General features: G+C 48.1%; 1 protein-coding gene across 5 annotated transcripts in view; it reads left to right on the plus strand.

The window, feature by feature from the left end:
- The first annotated feature begins 6,665 nt into the window (after positions 1 to 6,665).
- Positions 6,666 to 18,513, plus strand: part of TDRD7 (tudor domain containing 7) — a 44,443-nt gene continuing 32,595 nt past the window's right edge. For 2 of the 5 annotated variants that reach the window (XM_041398369.1, XM_041398375.1), the window contains exons 1-4: positions 6,666 to 6,864; positions 9,546 to 9,770; positions 16,955 to 17,096; positions 18,187 to 18,400. In XM_041398369.1, the coding sequence (XP_041254303.1) occupies positions 9,564 to 9,770; positions 16,955 to 17,096; positions 18,187 to 18,400 (563 nt within the window). In that variant the 5' untranslated portion in view covers positions 6,666 to 6,864; positions 9,546 to 9,563. The other 3 variants (XM_041398372.1, XM_041398370.1, XM_041398371.1) reach the window with 3 other exon arrangements.

Below are 18,513 nucleotides of genomic sequence, written 5' to 3' on the forward strand. Positions count from 1 at the left end.
CATTCAGCAGTGGAGAACAAAGCCGAGCACTGCTCCAGGGCCAGCTCCAGGGGTGCTGAGAGCTGGGCAGCCTTGATGGCAAAGTTCTGCCTGCCCTGAGGAAACAGTGTGAAAACTGTCGTGTCAAGTAAGAGTCTGAAATTCATGGCCCAGTATGGCTAAAGGCCAGGCCCCACAGTACTCTGCACAGGGGCACAGTGATGTACTGTGGTGGCACAACCCCAGACAGACACCAGGTGTCTTGTTTGGGATGCAGGTGGGGAGCAAAGCCCTCAAGAGCCCAAGAGCCAGGCCCTGCATGCATGAGCACAGAGAATTTGGTGGGGCAGAGTCTGCATGGATTGAAGACCAGGTCCCAGAGTGGATGGCTTAACGGGGACCTGAGGTGGAAGGAACTGCAGAACAAATCTCTCCTATGCAACTAGATGGCTTAGTCCTTCTGTCCTCTATACAATAGTATCTTAACAAAACAGAGCACAGAGTTTTCTCCACTGCACCTCCACCCTGCTTTCTCAGGACCACAACATGGGTCCACTCAGTCCACTCTCATGGCATTCAGAGCTGTGGTGCACACAGAGAGGCCCATCTCGAGTCTCCCTGCTCCTGCTGGGTCACTGGCCTCACTCCCTCACCTGCTGCACTCAGCACATCTTTCTTACCTCCAAATTTCCACTGCTCACACAGCTGCTGCCAGTTCCTCTGGCTTCCTCTCTCTTCCTGACACCTATCTCCTCATGGCTTCACAACCTCTGGATCTGCTGCCATTACCACCCACCTCCCCACTTCTCCAAGGTACTGACTGGGCAAGTCCAAACAGCTGCTGCTACAGCCACAGTCCACACACAAGGAATGTCTCCTGCCCCTGGGAAGAGCCCTGGCCTAGAGCAAAGGCCAGCAGATCCACATTGCAGCCCCAAGGCTGCCTCTTCTCTTAGGTCACCCACCTACTCTGTCAGCACCATGTGGGGAACTGTTCAAAAAGCACACCCAGGAAAGCACAGCCACAGCAAAGGGCCCTTTGGGGGGAAGCAGTAGGAAGGTTACTGAACACTGTGCTCTCAGACACAAAATCTGAGGCTGGCTGCTGCTCTCATGAGTGCCCCAAGCACATCTTCCTCTCTCTCTCTAGCACCCAGACCCCGGATGGCACATGGAATTCATGCAGGTGAGTGGGGCAGGACATGCCTGCTTTCTGTGGATCCTCCAGAAACAGCAGGCACTGCAGCAGGATTAAGCTGTTGAGTTGCTCTGGGCCACTTCACAGCTACGCCACCTGGAAGTGGCACGCCACTGCCACTTCCATTCAGTGCCAGGCTGGCTTCCAACCCAGCCCGGGCTGGAGTCCTCCCCCTGCAGAGGATTACTGCCACAATCACAGCTCCGGAGGACTTAGCACAGCCACAATGAGCAACAGCAAACACTTTCTCACCACCGTCAGCTGACGGCCCAGGGCAGGCGAAAACAACACAGAAAGAAATGATGGGGCAGCAGCTGACTAAGCCAGCGGGATTAGAGAGGCTCAAACGGGGCTGAAAAGCAGCATGTACTGCTAACCCAGCAGAACTGCAGCTCCAGCCCTCATCTCAGTTCACCCAAACACGGTCAGCTGGCTCCTGGCTCCCAGCACGCCGAGAAGGGGCACAAACACTGACGCTGCAACACTGAAGTCAGGCAAGAGGGAAAGGGCAGCCACCTGCACACAGCCACCACCCTCAACACACACATCACCTGTCAGGGTAGCTATGGCAGCATCCAAAAAGGTAAAGGCTCATCTGTCTCTGTTCTGGAGTACAGACCCACAGACCAGTTCTGGATCTCTGTGCTACAGCACTGTGGCTTGCACCCGGATATTCACAAACCACAATCTCCACCACCACACTGCAGCACATAAAGAGACCCATCTCTCCATACAGTCTCAGAACATCCATGCACATGGAAGATGCCACAAGGTTACATCTCAGGTAACCCACAAGTAAGAGACACAGACTCACTCTGCAAAACTGCACACTTGATACTCTGCAAACCTCAGCTCTGCCTATAAGGTGGTGGCACAGTCTGAAAAGCAGCCCTTCATGGGGTCAGCACTGCTACCTTGCTAGCCATGGCTCCCAAGGAAATCAGAGATGACCATTTTGCACAGGAGCAGGGCAAGAGAAACTCAGGGACTTCATCAGCGCCTCTGAAATTAGCAAACAACAGCTCCAAAAAGGATCTTTTCTCACAATCAAGACACGGCAATCAAAGCAGAAAAACAACAAAAGCAAGAGATTGCTAAGCAGCAACAGATCCCTTGTTCCAGGGATCTTCTCAAGTGTCCCAGGGTGAGCCACACAGCCCAGGAAAACATGGGCAATGGATGATGGCACTAGAAACCAGGCAACCCCTCTAACAGTGCCCTCCAGCTCATCCTTCCCCCTCCTCTTCCTCCTCCTCTGCTGCACACCCAGCACCTTTGCTGAGCTGGCTCAACACAGAGCCACTGCAGGCAGGGCCTCTCCTTCTGAGAGAAAGCTCTCCTACCCCAGGAACTCCTGCTTATAAATCAGACAGTGTCCCTGCTGCACAGTCAGCATGGATAAAAACAGCAATCCAGCAGTGTCAGATCTTGAATAGGCAATTTTGTCTGTGCTTCAACTCAAACAGACACACAGCATATGTGCAATATGACCACATGGAGGCTAAGAATCCCTTCTTCTTTCTCCATGATCCAAAGGATACACAAAACATTCAGAAGTAGTCCCAGCTTTGACCAGCCAATGACAATGCACATCTACACTCAACAGCCCTGTTCATTATGTGGCCAGGGCAGAGTCCTTTCGTATGTGTTTCCATGGATGCATTAGAATAGACTTTGAGAAATTTGAGACTATTATTTGCCTGAAAATCACCTCAGAAAATGGACAGGAAGAGGATGGGCATGTGAACATGAAGCTCAGCCTTGAACAAAAGGATGTGGCTTGGTGTGACCTTGCCCTATGTAGACTACAGTAGTCTGCCAAGCAGCCTTTTTGCCTTGTCCAGCAGTTCTGCATCTATCCAAGCCATCAGAGTCACGTGCACCACGATGCCAGCAGAAAACCTCTGCAACATCCTAATGCTCATAATGAACCACTTGCCTTTTCCTCAGGAGTTCTGGTCCTTATGGGCCTTGCAGTAACTGTTATCCAATAGGACACACTTCATTGCATGCTGAGACTCCTGTGTTTTATCTGCAAAGATGATGTAACTGTAAAGAATGATAAGTAGACTTCTAGAGGAGCCTCCTCTTTTCCTCACTGTTCCAGGCAGGTAATCCTCTGACACAGGGATTTTGTTCTGGCCTTCTGTTTTTTCAGCAAAGACACAGGAATTCTCTACCTATTGGACATCTCCAGTCATTGTGGAGATGTCATATGCCACAGAAATGCAGAAGTCCCATTTAAAACTTTGATGTTAAAAAGCATTCAAGGTCCTCTTCTCCTATGTCTGCCTGCCCATTACCCTATCCTGAGGTCGGCAGGGGTTCTCATGGCTGCTGCAGCATCAAAGAAAATGAGGGGAGTGGCCCTGCACTGTCACTCACAGTAGTTTTGGATACCTGCCCGGGAGGTGCAGGTTTTAGTCCGGTGCAGTCCAACAAACCATAACCATGGTGTACTTGGGGCACTGTGAGAAGAAGTTGCTCTCACAGCTGTGTCACGTGCCTTTCTCACAGCACAAAATTTCAATCAGACCTATTACTGGTGGTGTATCTGATTACCAAGCTGCATGAGGTCTTTGTTGTGAAACTCGTTTGGTCTAGAATTTTGTCTGTCCTGGAAATGTAAGCCTGCAGGAGATTGTGCCCTGGGTGAACATGTCCATTCACCTGCTCAGACTGGCACAGGGCCAACAGCAGCCTTTGCAAACCAAACCCCACCCTGAACCGTCGTGCAATTGCTGGAAATTATACCACTTTTAAATTTTTTTATGTAACTTTGGTCAGGGATTTGTTTGCCTTTGCCCAGGGGGAAGTTATTGAAGTTTCTCTTCAAACGATCCTGTTCTCCATGATCCAAACATCTGTGGATTTCAAGTAGCCAGAAGATACACAGGAGATAAACCATAACTATTGATGACCATTAATGAACATTAATGAACATTACAACATCTAGTGCAGTTGGAGACACCTGGGCTGGGAAGAGATTGTTAAGAGAAACGAAGAATGAAGATGCAATTAACATCAAAGGTGATCAATAGCCAACAGGAAATTGAATACTAAGAATTGTGTCATTTAAGACCAATGAATGTGAATTTCTTTGGGGTTTAATGTATAAATATGTGAAAAGTCTGGTAAAAACCATGTGTGATGGTATGATTTTCACTGCACAATCCAGGCATGTGTGGATGAAATAATTTCTGTTGCACATCCTGGTCGGAAAAACATCCTGGGCAGAATAAAGTAATGCCTTAATTCTCTAACCTTGAAAACATGTTGAAGATTTTCTCTTTTTCCCACAGTTTATGTGACACCATCCCGTCAGACTCCATGCCTGTACTTCTCTATGCTTCTTGCTTCTCAAGGCCTTCACACCTGGGCCCTATTTCTCTCACTACATCATTGTGTTAGTGCTGAAAATATCTCATTTGAAATAGAATAAGTGTGTCCAACAATTCTCTGTACAAAATTATGGCCATATTTGACCAAGAGAAGGAAAACTAAAAAAAAAAGTAAGACCTGCTTTTGAAGGACCAGGATAGTGTTGTGGGCAGTGGCATAGGTACTGTTTACAAGGCCTCGGGAAGCTTGCTCTGTACAAACTTCTCTCAGCCTACAACCTTGTTTTATTTATTTTAGCCATGACAGCTAGATTTAGCACAATTAAGTACAAAAATGTCAAAAAACTATGAACAAAGAACCTTTAAAGAGAGTTCTTCAGCTCTAAGCTGGCTGCAGCACACATATCCCCTCCTAGCAGTTGAAGACAGTGTTATAACAATATTCATATTCAAGAGGCCACTTAGGAGATTCACAACTGTATTATGATTTTGCAATTGCAAATACTGGAAATGCTACAGTCTGCAAAATTTCATGTGCATGTTTATCGTAACTGCTGTATCACCCTACTAAATGGAAAGCCCTTGTGAATTAAAACAGCCTCAAATGAATAAACTTTGTATTAAACATTGGACCATCCATGTGTGGATTTTCTAAAAATGTTTTGTCAGAGGATACTGGACTCTGGCGGCAAGCAGTCTGTGGAGGCTGCAGCAGTCATAGCAGAAGGTGGGAGCCCCTTGCAGGCCCCTTGCTGAACCCTGTGAGGTTCAGCAGCTCCACCTCTGTCCTGGCATGTGCCCCTCTGTGGGGCCAGCCTCTGGCTTTGGCAGACCTCCACTATTCGGTGACCACGCAGCTTGGCCTGATGCTGCTTCCAGTCTGGCTCTCAGAACTGACCATCTACAGAGAGAGGAATGCTGCTGCGGGCAACATGCAGGGTGGCAGGGTCCCTTGATACAGGATGCTGAGTGGCTCTCCATCACTAGTAACCACTTGCGTGGGGAGCAGATCAGCCATGTGCTTGGAACACTGGACAACACAGTGAAAGGTGAAGCTGTGGGCCTACAGCTTTCAAGAAGGCAGTAGTGCCCAAGGTGCCTATGCAGATGCACACCACCTGGAGATTGGCAGCAACCTGGATATTGGCTGGGCAAGCATAGCCCTCCTGAGAAGGGCTGCAGTGCATGGCAGGGCAGGCAGGCACCCACCAGCACCTCCTTGATGGAACATGCACCTGCAGAGTGTTTTTTGTACAAGGTGACAAGAGAGAGCTCCAGCGGCAGAACTAAATTCAGTGGGTTTTGGTACTCTGAAATTGAGGTATTTAAATGGATTAATTAAACATCTGCAGGAGTATTGCATATAGTTCTGGTGCCCCAGCCTAAGAAAGACATGAAACTATTGGAACAAGTCCAGAGGAGGTCCACAAAGTTGCTGAAAGGACTGGAGCACTTTCCCTATGAAAAACAGGCTGAGAAAGTTAGAGCTGTTCAACCTGAAGAAAACAAAGTTGTGTGGAAACCTCATTGCAACCAGTATCTGAAGGGTTGTATCGGGAAGCCAAAAAGGCACTGTCAGGAACTGTAGCAGAAGGACAAGGATAATCAGGTAATAACTGAAAGAGGGGAAAGTTAGGTTAGATATTAAGAGGAAATTTTTTGCTGTGAAGGTGATGAGACGCAGTGACAGCTGCCCAGGGAGGCTGTGGATGCCTCAGCCCTGGCAGCGTTCAAGGGCAGGCTGGATAAGGCCTTGAGCAACGTGTTCTAGTGGCAGGTGTCCCTGACCATGGCAGAAGGGTTTGGGACTAGATGATAATTAAGGTCATTTCGAACCCCTTAACATTCTATGACTCTCCGCAGAAGAGAATTTGACGCTATAATGGAGCTGTTATTCCTCAGCCGCTCTCCCTCTGGAAGGCGACTTTGGCTGCTGCTTGTGACAAGACTGAGACATCACCGGTTCCGTGGGAAGACGGCGCGGCGGCCTGAGGCTGCACGGGCGCGGTCGGTCGCCAGCCCCGCCGAGCCCAGCTCGGGTCCCGCCCGGCTCCCGCGGCCGAGGGCACACGTGGCCCTTCCCGGGAGCGGCACCACACGGTGCTGCGCAGGCGCCCGGGGCCGGAGCGGGCGGGGGGAGGCGGCGGTCGGGCCGGGCGGGGCGGCCCGGGCCGGTTGGGCGGTGGCGCGGGGAGCGGCCGCGCAGCCCCTCAGTCCCTGTCCCCGCGCACGCAGGCGGCGGCTCCGCTTGGCTCCGGCCCGGCCCGCGGCCCGAAGAGGCTTTGGCCGGTGCCTGAGAGCCCCGGGTGGAGGAAGTGGAAAGGAAGGAGTGGAGCCCCGCCGGGCGTAAGTTCTCGCGGTCTGAGGGGAAAGACAGGGCGGAGGGACGGGCGCTGCCAGCCAGCGGGAGGCTGCTCCTCCTCAGTGCCTGCGCGGCGACACTGTCCCGTCTTCAGCGGGTTAGTGGATGCTTTCTGCCTTCAGAGACGTGTTCCCCAGGGGAGTGTTTGTAGTCTGAAGAAAGCGGGGCTATCAGGGAGTGCATCCACTCCCTGCGGGAGAGCTGTCCGCATTTCCTCTTTTCCTTAGCCTGGCTAATGATCCACTGCGCGGATCATCCGTTCTGAGCATTCTGAAGGAAGTTTCGGTTTAGATGCTGGCAGAGGTGCTTTGAGCGATGTGTGCTGACTTAGTGATGATGAAGGCAGCTCGGGCTCTGTTTCTAGTGAAGTGTCCTGCTGTCTGGAGGCAGTGAACCGCCGGGAAAATGTCATAACTGCTGAGTGACCTAACGTTAAAGCTGCTTAACTCAAAAACGATTTTTAAAAAGCTTCGGAAGCTACTCTGAGCTGTGTAGCTTTCTGTTAATGTATCGGTGTTGTCACCATTACTGACTTGCAAGTCTGTATAATTGCCGACTGTAGGAATGGGTAGACTGTAAGGTGTGGGTTGAGACTGGATTCAGTTTAACCTTTGTACCCTAGTACCTGTCACCTCGTTTAACTTGTCCTTGTGACTACTCCTCACAATATAGTTTAGGGAAATGGACTTTATAATGTGCTGTTTGCTATTTCTGATATAATTCGACTGTTGTATTGGTATGCAACTAACATGTCTGATATTGACGTGATGTCATTCCCCCGTGATCCTCAGTTTCTTCTTTTAGTGAAGTTTTTTCTTTTGAATTGGCTTTTAAAACTGCCATTCCAGGTTATTTTAAATTTTCTCCATCACTCCTTGGATGTAGTGCATGTACAGTTAATTTTACCTGAGTAGGAAGATAAACTCAGAAAGTTTAGGCAGGAGAACTTTCAAGAGCCATGTTAGCACAATAAGAAATTATATCTATTATTTAAAAGAGACAGTAGACAAAAAGCCCCAAAATTTTTCCTATCAGCTTTTCCATGTCTCTTGAATGAATGTGGTTTGAAATACAGTTATAGACAGAACTGCATTTTTTGCTGTAGTTCTCAGTGCTTGAGTGTTTGGGATTTTTTTATATGATCGGGACTTTACATCACTTACAGGTTTCTGTGGCACACGATGTCATTTGAAACAGAGTGGGTCCAAAGGAGATGTGAACCTCGTATGTCTTTTTTCTTCTGGCAGGTGGCAATGACGTCTTCTGATTGTTTGAAGCTCGGTGCACACGTGCCTGGGGACTTAAGTTGTGTTTTCTCTCTGAAGAGTCTGTGGAGTCGAGGCTTTGTGCGCTTGTGAGTAAGACGTTGCATGCCCCAGATGCATGCTGTTTCCATGGTGGATTTGAGACATGGGCATTGGTGCAGGTGCTGGCTCAGAGGCATGCAGACCAGCTCTGGTCTCTCTAGAGGGACACCCTGCACCTCACAGTGCGGGGTGCTTTGACGGGGGTGGTTGTTGTGCCCTCTCTCACTTTCAGCGGAAGTTTTAGCCCTGCAGGTAGCAAGGTGTCATCAAATCACAAAATATCCTGAGATGGATAACATACCCACAGGATCATTGAAATCCAACTCCATGCCCTGCACAGGAAACTAAACAAATTACACCATGTGCCTGAGACCATTGTCAAAGTGCTTCTTGAACTCTGTCCGACCTGGTGCTGTGACCTCTTCTGTGGAGAGCCTGTTCTAATACTCAGTCACCTTCTCAGTGAAGAACTGTCTCCTCAATATCCAGCCCAAACCTTCTCTGACACCACTTTGGCCATTCCCTTGCATCCTATCACTGGTCACAGAAGTGTAAATATCAGTGTCTGCTGCTCCTCTTACCCTCTCAAGGAAGTTGTAGTCTGCAGTGTGGTCTTTCCTCAGTCTTCTCTTCTCTAGACTGAACAGACCAAGTGACTTCAACCATTCCTCATATAGATTCCCCTCACAGCCCTTCACCATGTTTGTTGCCCCCTTTTGGACACTCTCTTGACAGCTCAATGTGTTTTTTATACTGTGGTACCCAAAACTACCCCCAGCACTCAAGATGAAGCCACCCCAGTGCAGAGCAGAGTGGGATAATCCTCTCCCTTGCCTGGCTGTGATGCTGTGCTTGATGCATCCCAGAATATGGGTGGCCCACCTGGATGCCAGGGCACTGCTGGCTCATGTTCAGCTTCCCATTGGCAGGGCCCCCAGGCAGCTTTACAGAGTGCCTCTCTTTCCCCAGTTATACACAGATCCAGAATGGCCCTGTCCCAGGTACAGTATCCAGTACTTGTCTGTGGTTGGTCAATTGCTTAGCAGCACCTGTCCCTGTTTTGTGCATGTGGCCTCTCGTGATTGTCTGGCACAGCCAGCCTGTGCATGATGGCTGCTGCGCTCTTTTGTCAGCACTTTTTGACACTGTCATGCCCTGTGTGTTCCTTACCACATTATGCTTGACTTGCACTACTGTGGCCGTACAGGTCTACCCAGAAGTATCACAGTCTCCAGAGATGAGCCACTGAGTTGCTGCATTCTGGCTTGTTGGGGGAGGGAGCTTGAATAGTAAAAGCCAGTGATTTTAGCCTATGTATGTAAAAATGCTTTTTTTCCCCTTCTTTTTTTCTTTTGCAGACAGGGTTATAGGTGAAGATGCAGGAGCCAGAACTTGTTGCAAAAGCCCTGAGAGCTGTTCTTCATGCCTTTAAAAATGGCATACGTTTGTCAGAACTTCAGAGTGAATACAGATCCCTGACCAATGAGTTGATTCCCTTCAGGCACCTAGGATATGACACACTGGAAGGCTACTTGGAGAGTATCCCAGGAGTGGTCAGAATGGAAGAGAACAAAATGGGAGAGGTAAGAATCAGTTGCAGTTATACTGCTGCAGAAATAGCTTTTGTGTTTGCAGAATGTTCCTGGTTCATAGCTTTATCTCCTTTTTGTGCTGTGGATTTCTGTAGTATGCATGTAGTGCACTAATTCTGGGAGAGGTGGAAGCTGTGACATAAGATACTAAGTGCTGCTTATTTTCCTGCCTCTGCATTCCAGCCCCAAGATTGTGTATGCAAAAGGTGTAAAGTTGCAGGGCTTTTTCCTGGAAATGTGAATTCTGTCTGGAAAGATCACTTGTGTGACTGTGGAGATCTGGCCCCTTTCTCAGCACTTCTGGCTAGAGGAGATACTAGCGGCTTGTCCTAGGACCTTAAGGAAGGTTAACTTGTGTGTGTTAATCATCTCTTCTCAGTGGAGTTTAGCACCATTTTTTCCTGCAGTAAAACTCTTAGGTGCTGTTGCTTATAAGCCTGATGGATTGCAGTGCAACAAGACTGCAAATATGTGCTGAGGTGACGAAGTGCTAATGTGAGGTGCCTTGCTCCAGCATTTCAAGTACCTCAGCTTGGCAAGTGTGCAAGGGATAAAGGGTCGTCACACAGATCAAGAAGGAGAAGCAGATCTTAGCAGAGCATTGGTGTGGTAGAAGAGTTGTCCCTTATTCCTTGCTCTTGCTACACTAGCCTGTGTCTCCTGGTGGCTGCCACCTTGGAAGCAGCTTGCTAGGACCACAAACCTCCCTGCCCAATAGTCCAGACTTCCTGGTTTGAAGTCAGAATCTGTTCTCTTGATAGCTGGTGTAGCTGTGTGACTTGCAGATGGTCTGCATGACGAGCTTGAAGCCTCTCCCTTGATGGAGCTATGGTTCTGGGTTCCTGAAGTCTTCGTAGCCTGAGGCAGAGCAAAAAGCTGGTGGGTGTTTGGCACAGTATGTGGCTGTCATAGCAGGTCTGAAGAGAGAGGACTTAAGGCTGAGCTTCCTTGTTTGCTCAGCTGGATGGAATATGACATCTGTGAGCTCAGAACTAGTTCTCCTTCATTAGCTGTGTGGTGAGAATACAGTGAGAGGTATCCTTGGGTTTGTCCTAATACCTAGAAATGTGGCTGTTTTTAAGAAACAGGTACCCTTTCTGCATATTTACATCAGAATTTGCCCTTTTACAGCAGACAAGCAAGTTTGGGATTCCTTTTCTCCAAAGCCTGCCTCAGCTGCAGCTACATTAGTAACAGGATTGCAGGTACTTCAGGTCTGGGAACATTAGTGATCCTGCAATTAAATGCTTCCTCGTGGTGGTTCTGGCAGATAGCCATCTGTTTCTAACTAGGGCCTTGCAGGGTGTAATCTGGTATCCTCCCATTCCCTTGAGTGTCTTGTTTATCCACTAATACGATGTGTGCTGAGAGCCTTGTGAACTCTTGGATAGCGCTAGGGGCAGTGAATTCTTTGCAGCAGCTGTTGCGAGAGAGTGAAATGTAGCTGTAGGAGGTGAAAAAGGAGAAAGTCAGGGGTCTTGAGGTACTTGAGGAGGACTCACTCTGGTTCAGAAGTGTCAACTGTGCTCTGCCTGACTGAAACAGCTGAGAGTAAGTGCCTTGCTGAACACCTGGGAGGCAGGGAAGGTGCAAAGACTGAGCCCATGTTGCTGTTTGATGACACTTCTGTTGCCACTGTCCAGAGTGTGGGCATGGCAGACATGGACAAGCAGAGGGTGGCAAGCGTGATTATGCACTGATGTAGGCTCCTGAGCTACCTGGGACTGCTCCCATGTGCTTTCTTGTCATTATAAGCCTGTTCTCTTGGTTTACCTCTCTCCAGAATACTTGAGCTCCATTATAGGCTGATACCGTAGCTCAGAGTCCGCACAAGGCCACTGCAAGAGCACACAGCCAGTCTCTCTTCATGGCTCTGGAGTACCCTAACCTCCAAAATGTCAAGACCCTTGCCTCTTCCTTTAATCCTCTTGCGGACAGTGGGGCAGGACAGCAAAGACATGCACATCCAGGGATCTGCTAGCAGTTAATGATCATGGCTGCAGTCTAGATAGTCTTAAAAGGACTTTCCTTACTGCTAGGTCAGCTGTCCAAGATGTACTACAAGAAATGCATTCAAAAAGGAATAGTATAAAGTAGGCAGTAAATAATACAAATTGATCTCGAAGTGCCACATATTACATGCTGCCTTAAGTGTTTGTGGAAGGTGAATATTAGCTAGGTAACTGAGACTGAACAGACATTATCTTGGGAAGGCAATGATATAAATTGTCCTTTGTTCCTCTTGATACTGAACACTAATTTAGCTGTCTTGAGTATGGGAAAGATTAAATCTGATGACTTTTTCTTTATGCAGTAGCTATGTCCTCCAGGGTGCACAGAAGATAAGAATTAAGTTCAGTATACAGAAAGCACTGCAGGGGGACTCATTGAAATACTGTGCACCTGCAACAGGTGGTTGCATCACTTCACGGAACCCTACTTTGCTTTGCCTCATATTCATTTATGAGAAGTGTGTTGTTGCACTTTTGTCTAAGAAAATTCTGACTTCTGTGTGAATAATTCACCCCTTGAAAAGGAGTAATTTGGAGACTGCTTTGCTCTACTCATCTACCCCATCCCTTTTTATGTCTGAATTAATTTTAATTAAAACCGCTTTGTTAAACTTTATCACTGTGGAACAAGGGAAGGAAATGCAAAAAAAAAAAATTATTTCGATCATTAGTGACAGGAAAAACCTGAAATGTACCAGAGATGTGAGAACATTCTTTTATAAAACTGATAAACTGTATAGGGACAAGAAACCTTTTATATTGAGACTTTGAGAGCAAAGGTCAAGTGATCCATCCCATGCATCCACTCCTGTTAGCTGGGAGTTGGAGGAAAGCTCTCATACATTCTGTGGAAGTCAGCACAAATGGGCACCTCTCTGAAGAGCCCGTACATGGCTGTCCACAGATTGGGCTACAACCAGAAGAAACTGGAGATGTTTGTGTTGTTCAGGGCTGTGATCTCATTTAAGGTCACGGAGAGTTGTTGCAGCAGGTCACATATGCAACCAGCATGCAGCTGTGGGTTGACACTGGTCACTGAGGAGTTATGGGCTGCAGTGGTGAACAGGAGGAGTTCCTGTGAGGCCTTCCAAGTTTGGGAGCAGTGGGAATGCCAGGAGCTCTATCTTGGGACAGATGATGAGACAGGAAGAGCTTATGAGTAGTGGACAGACCAGTGTATGGGCAACGTGGTGGCTATCTGTTACAAATATCTTAAGTGGGAAGAAGTGGCAGACAAAGCAGATGATGCCTTCTTTTGGCAATCGCATGGGGAACATGGGCCACTGCCATTCTGCTGTAGGGACAGGACATCCAAGTATGAACAATCCAGGATGTTTCTGGGGTCTGCTGCTCCCAACATCCTGACACATGCAGTGAATCAATGAAGAGAGGTGCTCTGCTGGATACAGTCCTTGAAAACAAGGAACAATTGCAGATGTAAAGGCTGGGAAGAGCCCTGTCTGTGGCTAGATGGTGTCTGTGAGCCTGAAAGGAGGGAAACAAAGCCAAAAGTTGCAACAATGCAGGACTTTGGGAGAGCAGACTTTGGCCTGTTCAGGAGTCTGCTTGGAAGGCTCATGGAATACAGTCCCAAAGAGAATGATCCAGGAGATACAGTGAGCTTACAAGGATTTCCTTCTGCAGGTTCAAGAATTATGTGTTCCAATAGATGGGGGAAGAAGCAAAGGGGGCAGGAGTACTGACAAAACTGAGCCATAAATGCAAGCGTGCATGAGGTGGGAGCAGAGAGAAGCAGCCTTGGAGGATTATACAGGTGCTGCCTATACAAACCTACATGGACCTAAGAAAGACTGCATTTACTATTCATTATTTGAAGACCAAGACAGAGTACCATCCCTTTGAGAACAGCTCCTCAGAACTGCCAGTTCTGAGCAAGTGCTTCCAGAGAAAGTCCTTAAAATAGCTGGTTAAGTGTACAGGCAATGGGAGGAAACAAGGGATACAGGGACAACAGAAGAACTGGAGGAAAGAAGGTACAGCAAATAAAGACCTTCAGCCTTTCCCTGTGCTCACTTCACAAAATCCTTAAGTCCATGCTCAAACTGTTGAGAGCAGATTGTTGCAGAGACATCTGTGAAAGGGTGAAGAGTGAAGGCTTTCAGGTTCACCTTTCACAAAGATGGGTTATGACTCAGCTACAGGCTGCTGTATGACAAAGTCTCTCTCTTAAGCTAGGCCGGAGAAGGTATACTTGATTGAAGAAGGAGTGCCTAACTTAAATCTACCATTATGAGCATGCACACAGGAGGTAGAAGCAGAATTGGGTGACCTGGAAGGGGTATAGAGATACTATGGAAATAGGCAGAGGAGAGTGCAGGGCAAGGAAGTGCTGATTTTGTTGAAGGAGGATTAAGGTAGGGAGCATTTGGAAAAACTGAGTGTGCATAAGTCCATGAGTTTATTGCAGTGCACCCACAGGTGTCAGTTACCTTGGAAAGTTCATGGTAATTTGTGGAAGGTTCTGGAGGACTGAAAGAAAGCACCACCCTTCACCGAGAAGGGTGGGGTGGGAAGATCAGCCTGACATTGAATTATTGGAAAGTTGTTGAGTGTCTTAATCCTGGAAAGCTGTTGCAGCCACTTGAAAGACCAGAAGGCAAGTCAGCATGGATTTACAAAGAGAAAAATCATATGTTACCAAATAGATACCCTTCCAAATTTAGATGATTGGTTGAGTGGAGCATTGGATGTAGTTTAACTGAATTTTGGTAGGATTTGTAATATCCTCTTCCATAAAAGTGGCACAAAACCCATTGGGAGACCACTTAAAAGTGATGTGCCGTGGGAATAGATGCTCAGGAACTGCTGTCTGACATGTTCATGAATGACCTAGGTGATGGGACAGAGATCATCCTCAGCAAGTCTGTAGATTACAGGAGAGACTAGAGATAGAGCAGATGGATGTGCTTGTTGTTCAGAGAGATTTCGAGAAGCTGGAGAAGTGGAGCATCAGGAGCCCTGTGAAGTTCAGTATAGGGAAATGCCAAGTCCTGCACCTGGGGAAGAAAAACTCTGTATTCCTGTATAGTTTTGGAGTTGACCACCTCCAAACTTCCTGTATAGTTTGGAGTTGACAAGTAGCTTGGCAGAGAAATGCTCTGGAGTTCTGGTGGATGCAGAGTTCACAGTGGACAGGGTACCATGTGTAGCAGGGGAGACCAGCATACTGGGATTCATTAAGAAGAGTTGCCTGCACTCTAATGGAGGTGATAATTCCCCTCTGCTCAGCAGCAGTGAAACTATGTACTTTTCTAAGCTTCCCAGAACAAGACAGACATGGCCACGCTGAAGCAAGTTCATGGAATGATTGTGAAGATTATGAAGGGGCTGGAACATAAGGTCTCAGATGCAGGGCTCAGACAGTGGGGATTGTTTGTGCTGGAAAAGAGAAAGCTTAGGGAAATCTTATCCTTATGTCTGTTAAAGGGAGTAAAAAAAAATATGGAGGCAGACTCCATCTGCAGTTCTCATTGGTATTCAATGAACAGACAAGAGACAATGATAGCAGACTAAAATGAAAGCAGTCCCATGTAAACATTAAACCGCCCACTTTTTTACAGTGAGGCTGGCTAAACAATGGACGAAGTTGTCCAGAGTGGTTGAGAGTTCTTTGTCCTTGAAGACATTCCACCACCTGACTAAATAGGTTTAGTTGATGCTGCTTTGAGTGAAGATGCTGTATGACATGGACTGTAGCAATGTTTTCCAACCTGAATTTTTCTGTGATTCCTGGCATTGAATCACTACAGTGGTGAGACGGATGGATTGCTGTTTTTATCCATGCTGACTGTGCAGCAGGGACACTGTCTGATTTATAAGCAGGAGTTCCTGGGGTAGGAGAGCTTTCCCTCAGAAGGAGAGGCCCTGCCTGCAGTGGCTCTGTGTTGAGCCAGCTCAGCAAAGGTGCTGGGTGTGCAGCAGAGGAGGAGGAAGAGGAGGGGGAAGGATGAGCTGGAGGGCACTGTTAGAGGGGTTGCCTGGTTTCTAGTGCCATCATCCATTGCCCATGTTTTCCTGGGCTGTGTGGCTCACCCTGGGACACTTGAGAAGATCCCTGGAACAAGGGATCTGTTGCTGCTTAGCAATCTCTTGCTTTTGTTGTTTTTCTGCTTTGATTGCCGTGTCTTGATTGTGAGAAAAGATCCTTTTTGGAGCTGTTGTTTGCTAATTTCAGAGGCGCTGATGAAGTCCCTGAGTTTCTCTTGCCCTGCTCCTGTGCAAAATGGTCATCTCTGATGTTCCTTGGGAGCCATGGCTAGCAAGGTAGCAGTGCTGGCCCCATGGCACTCTTGAGAAAGGGGCCCTTTCACAACCTCTACCACCACCACAGAACATGGCTGAGACCACAGACTTCCATTTTTAACTTAGTGCTTTTGGGGTAACTGCCTGTGTCCTTATGGAGTCCTGAAGGAGTACTCACCCAGCTGCCTTTGCAGCAGTTGAATGGCCCAAAAGTTTGGGCTTTCATCTTCTTTTCAGGCAAAGTGCGTGCTAGGCACACGTTTTGGTGTCTTGCCAAGGCTAAGTTCCTGTATCCATCCACAGGATGGCCTGTGGTAATTGGATGTTGAGGCAAGAGGCCATGAAGTTGGGCAGGGAGATACTTATGGGCTTGTTCAACGCTGGGCTGTTGTTGGGGGCCAGCCCAGTGGCTGTGAGGCAGTTGGTGCAGCCAGGATAGTTGTGCAGTTTCTTCAGTAAGTAGGGCAAAGGCAACCCTGCTCCACAGGGTCAGCGTGGTGCCAGAGCCTCTAGTGAGCCTTGGCAGGAGGAACAAGGACAGGCTGCAACCCCATGGCTTCACAGAGTTATAAAGTGAGACTGTGGGCCTGTGGGATGGGAGTTAGAAACCAGGCTGTTTCTCAGAGGGGCCCAACCTAATGTAGAAAGGTGATGGGGAGGCTCTGGCTGTCTGGTTTGCTGATTTCTGAGGTTCACTGAGATTTCTTCTGGGGTTTCACAAAAGGAGAGTGAGATCTCCAAGGTCCATGTCCGCTGCTGAAGCCTTTCCTGAACTGCCTGCTGGCCTGCATGATTCAACACTTACAGGCTTGGAAAGGGATACAAATGTTTCTGAGGGCTGTGGATGAGCATGGGTCTCACTGACTGCTTTTTCCCCTGTCCCCTTCCTGCTCCAACAAGGTAATTTGCCATGCTGTTAGTTGCAATGAAACTGTACGAGTTGCTCAACTGGTGGCCCGACAGAGGAGCTCCAAGAAGAAAACAGTCCGGCAGGTGAACTGTCAGATGAGGCTGAAGAATACATCTCCAGTCAGTTTATCAGGTAAGCCATAGGCAGCTCTAGAAGGCCTGCCTTTATGGAAGAACTGTGCAGCTGCTGCACAAAAGTCTTGGCTGTGAGGGTGTGTCACCTACAGCCATGAGTTACAGGGTCCAAGTGAAGGGTTCTTGGGAGGATGAGTGTTCTTGACAAGGATGCTTATATCTGAAAGCCATGACCAGAGAGAAAGCCCTTTTCAGGTGTGTATGCAAGATGTGAATGATCTTGGAAAACAAAGTCCTTGTAGGATGCTTGGCTTCACTTTCATTTGCTCCTGCTTCTGTGAGAAACACAGTTGAGATGCAGGCAAGAAATGTGGCAATGAGCCTGCATGTTCTTTAAGTCTGGCCTTGGCCTGTTGTGGGGTGGGAGGATTGAACCATTCCTTCAGTGATCAGAAGTCCCTGTAGTGTCATCTGTGTCTGTCTCAGCAGCTCCTGTTGCTGATGCCAGTGCCACAAAAGTTCTGATGCCCATTTTCAACTCTTTTTACCTCTGACCTTTTGCATAAGCTTTGTAGCAGTGTTTTCCTAAAGTATGGGTCAGGTTTTCCTCACTGCTGTGCTGTTGTGTGACTCTCTTTGGAATTGAGTCCAGGATTAAGCCCAGGCAGGACCCATTTGCTTGCAGGTTGGCAGCTTGGAACAACAGTGGGTCTCATAGTTTGTGTGTGCTCCCTTGTCTGTAATAAAGTGTTCACTGCTTCTTGCTTTTCTATAAGGATGCCAGTTAGGAAGCTGAGCTAGTGGCTCATATCACAGTTAAATGACAGGGATTATAAAGGCAGGTTGATTAACTCTCTTGCACATCGATCCCCTCAGAAGTGTTTGAAACCTCCAAAATTGATGTGGCACATCCAGCATATAAACAGCAAAGTGACCAAGAGCTTGTTTATCCCAGTGTGTCCTGAATGCTGGTGTGTTCCTCTGTGGGTGTAACTTGGTCACCTCTGCTGTGTGGTGGGAGTTCAGATGCCCACAAACAAGAGTAGAGAAGAAACCCTTTGGATGGCAGTACAGGAGGTGCCCGGGGAGGTGGAGGTAGACTGGGTGGAAAAGAATGCTACTCATGGCTGCATCTGCAAACTCTTTAGGAAAGCCCAAAGGAACTTTGCGGCAGCCCCGGTCTTTGAACATGCCAGAAGAAGGCAGTAAGAGGCCTGTTCCTCGCATGCCCCGAGGCAGAGAAGTGGCATGTGGAGGTGTGAAACCTGTGGCGGAGAGTGCCCGATCTGCCTTAACTTCAGCTGCTGGGAGTGGACCACCTAAAGAAATCCCCATGCAGAGGCATGTCACTGTGGTAAACAGGTCAGTGTATGTGTGTGTGTGTGTGTGCGCGCACAAGCGAGGAGAAATTAAGTGTGATGGACCCGTGGATGCTGCAATACAAGCAGTGTCCTTGGGATCCAGTGGAATCCAGA

This window comes from Onychostruthus taczanowskii, unplaced genomic scaffold (genome assembly GCF_017590055.1).
Source record: "Onychostruthus taczanowskii isolate IOZ18803 unplaced genomic scaffold, ASM1759005v1 scaffold145, whole genome shotgun sequence".
Classification (NCBI taxonomy): Eukaryota; Metazoa; Chordata; class Aves; order Passeriformes; family Passeridae; genus Onychostruthus; species Onychostruthus taczanowskii.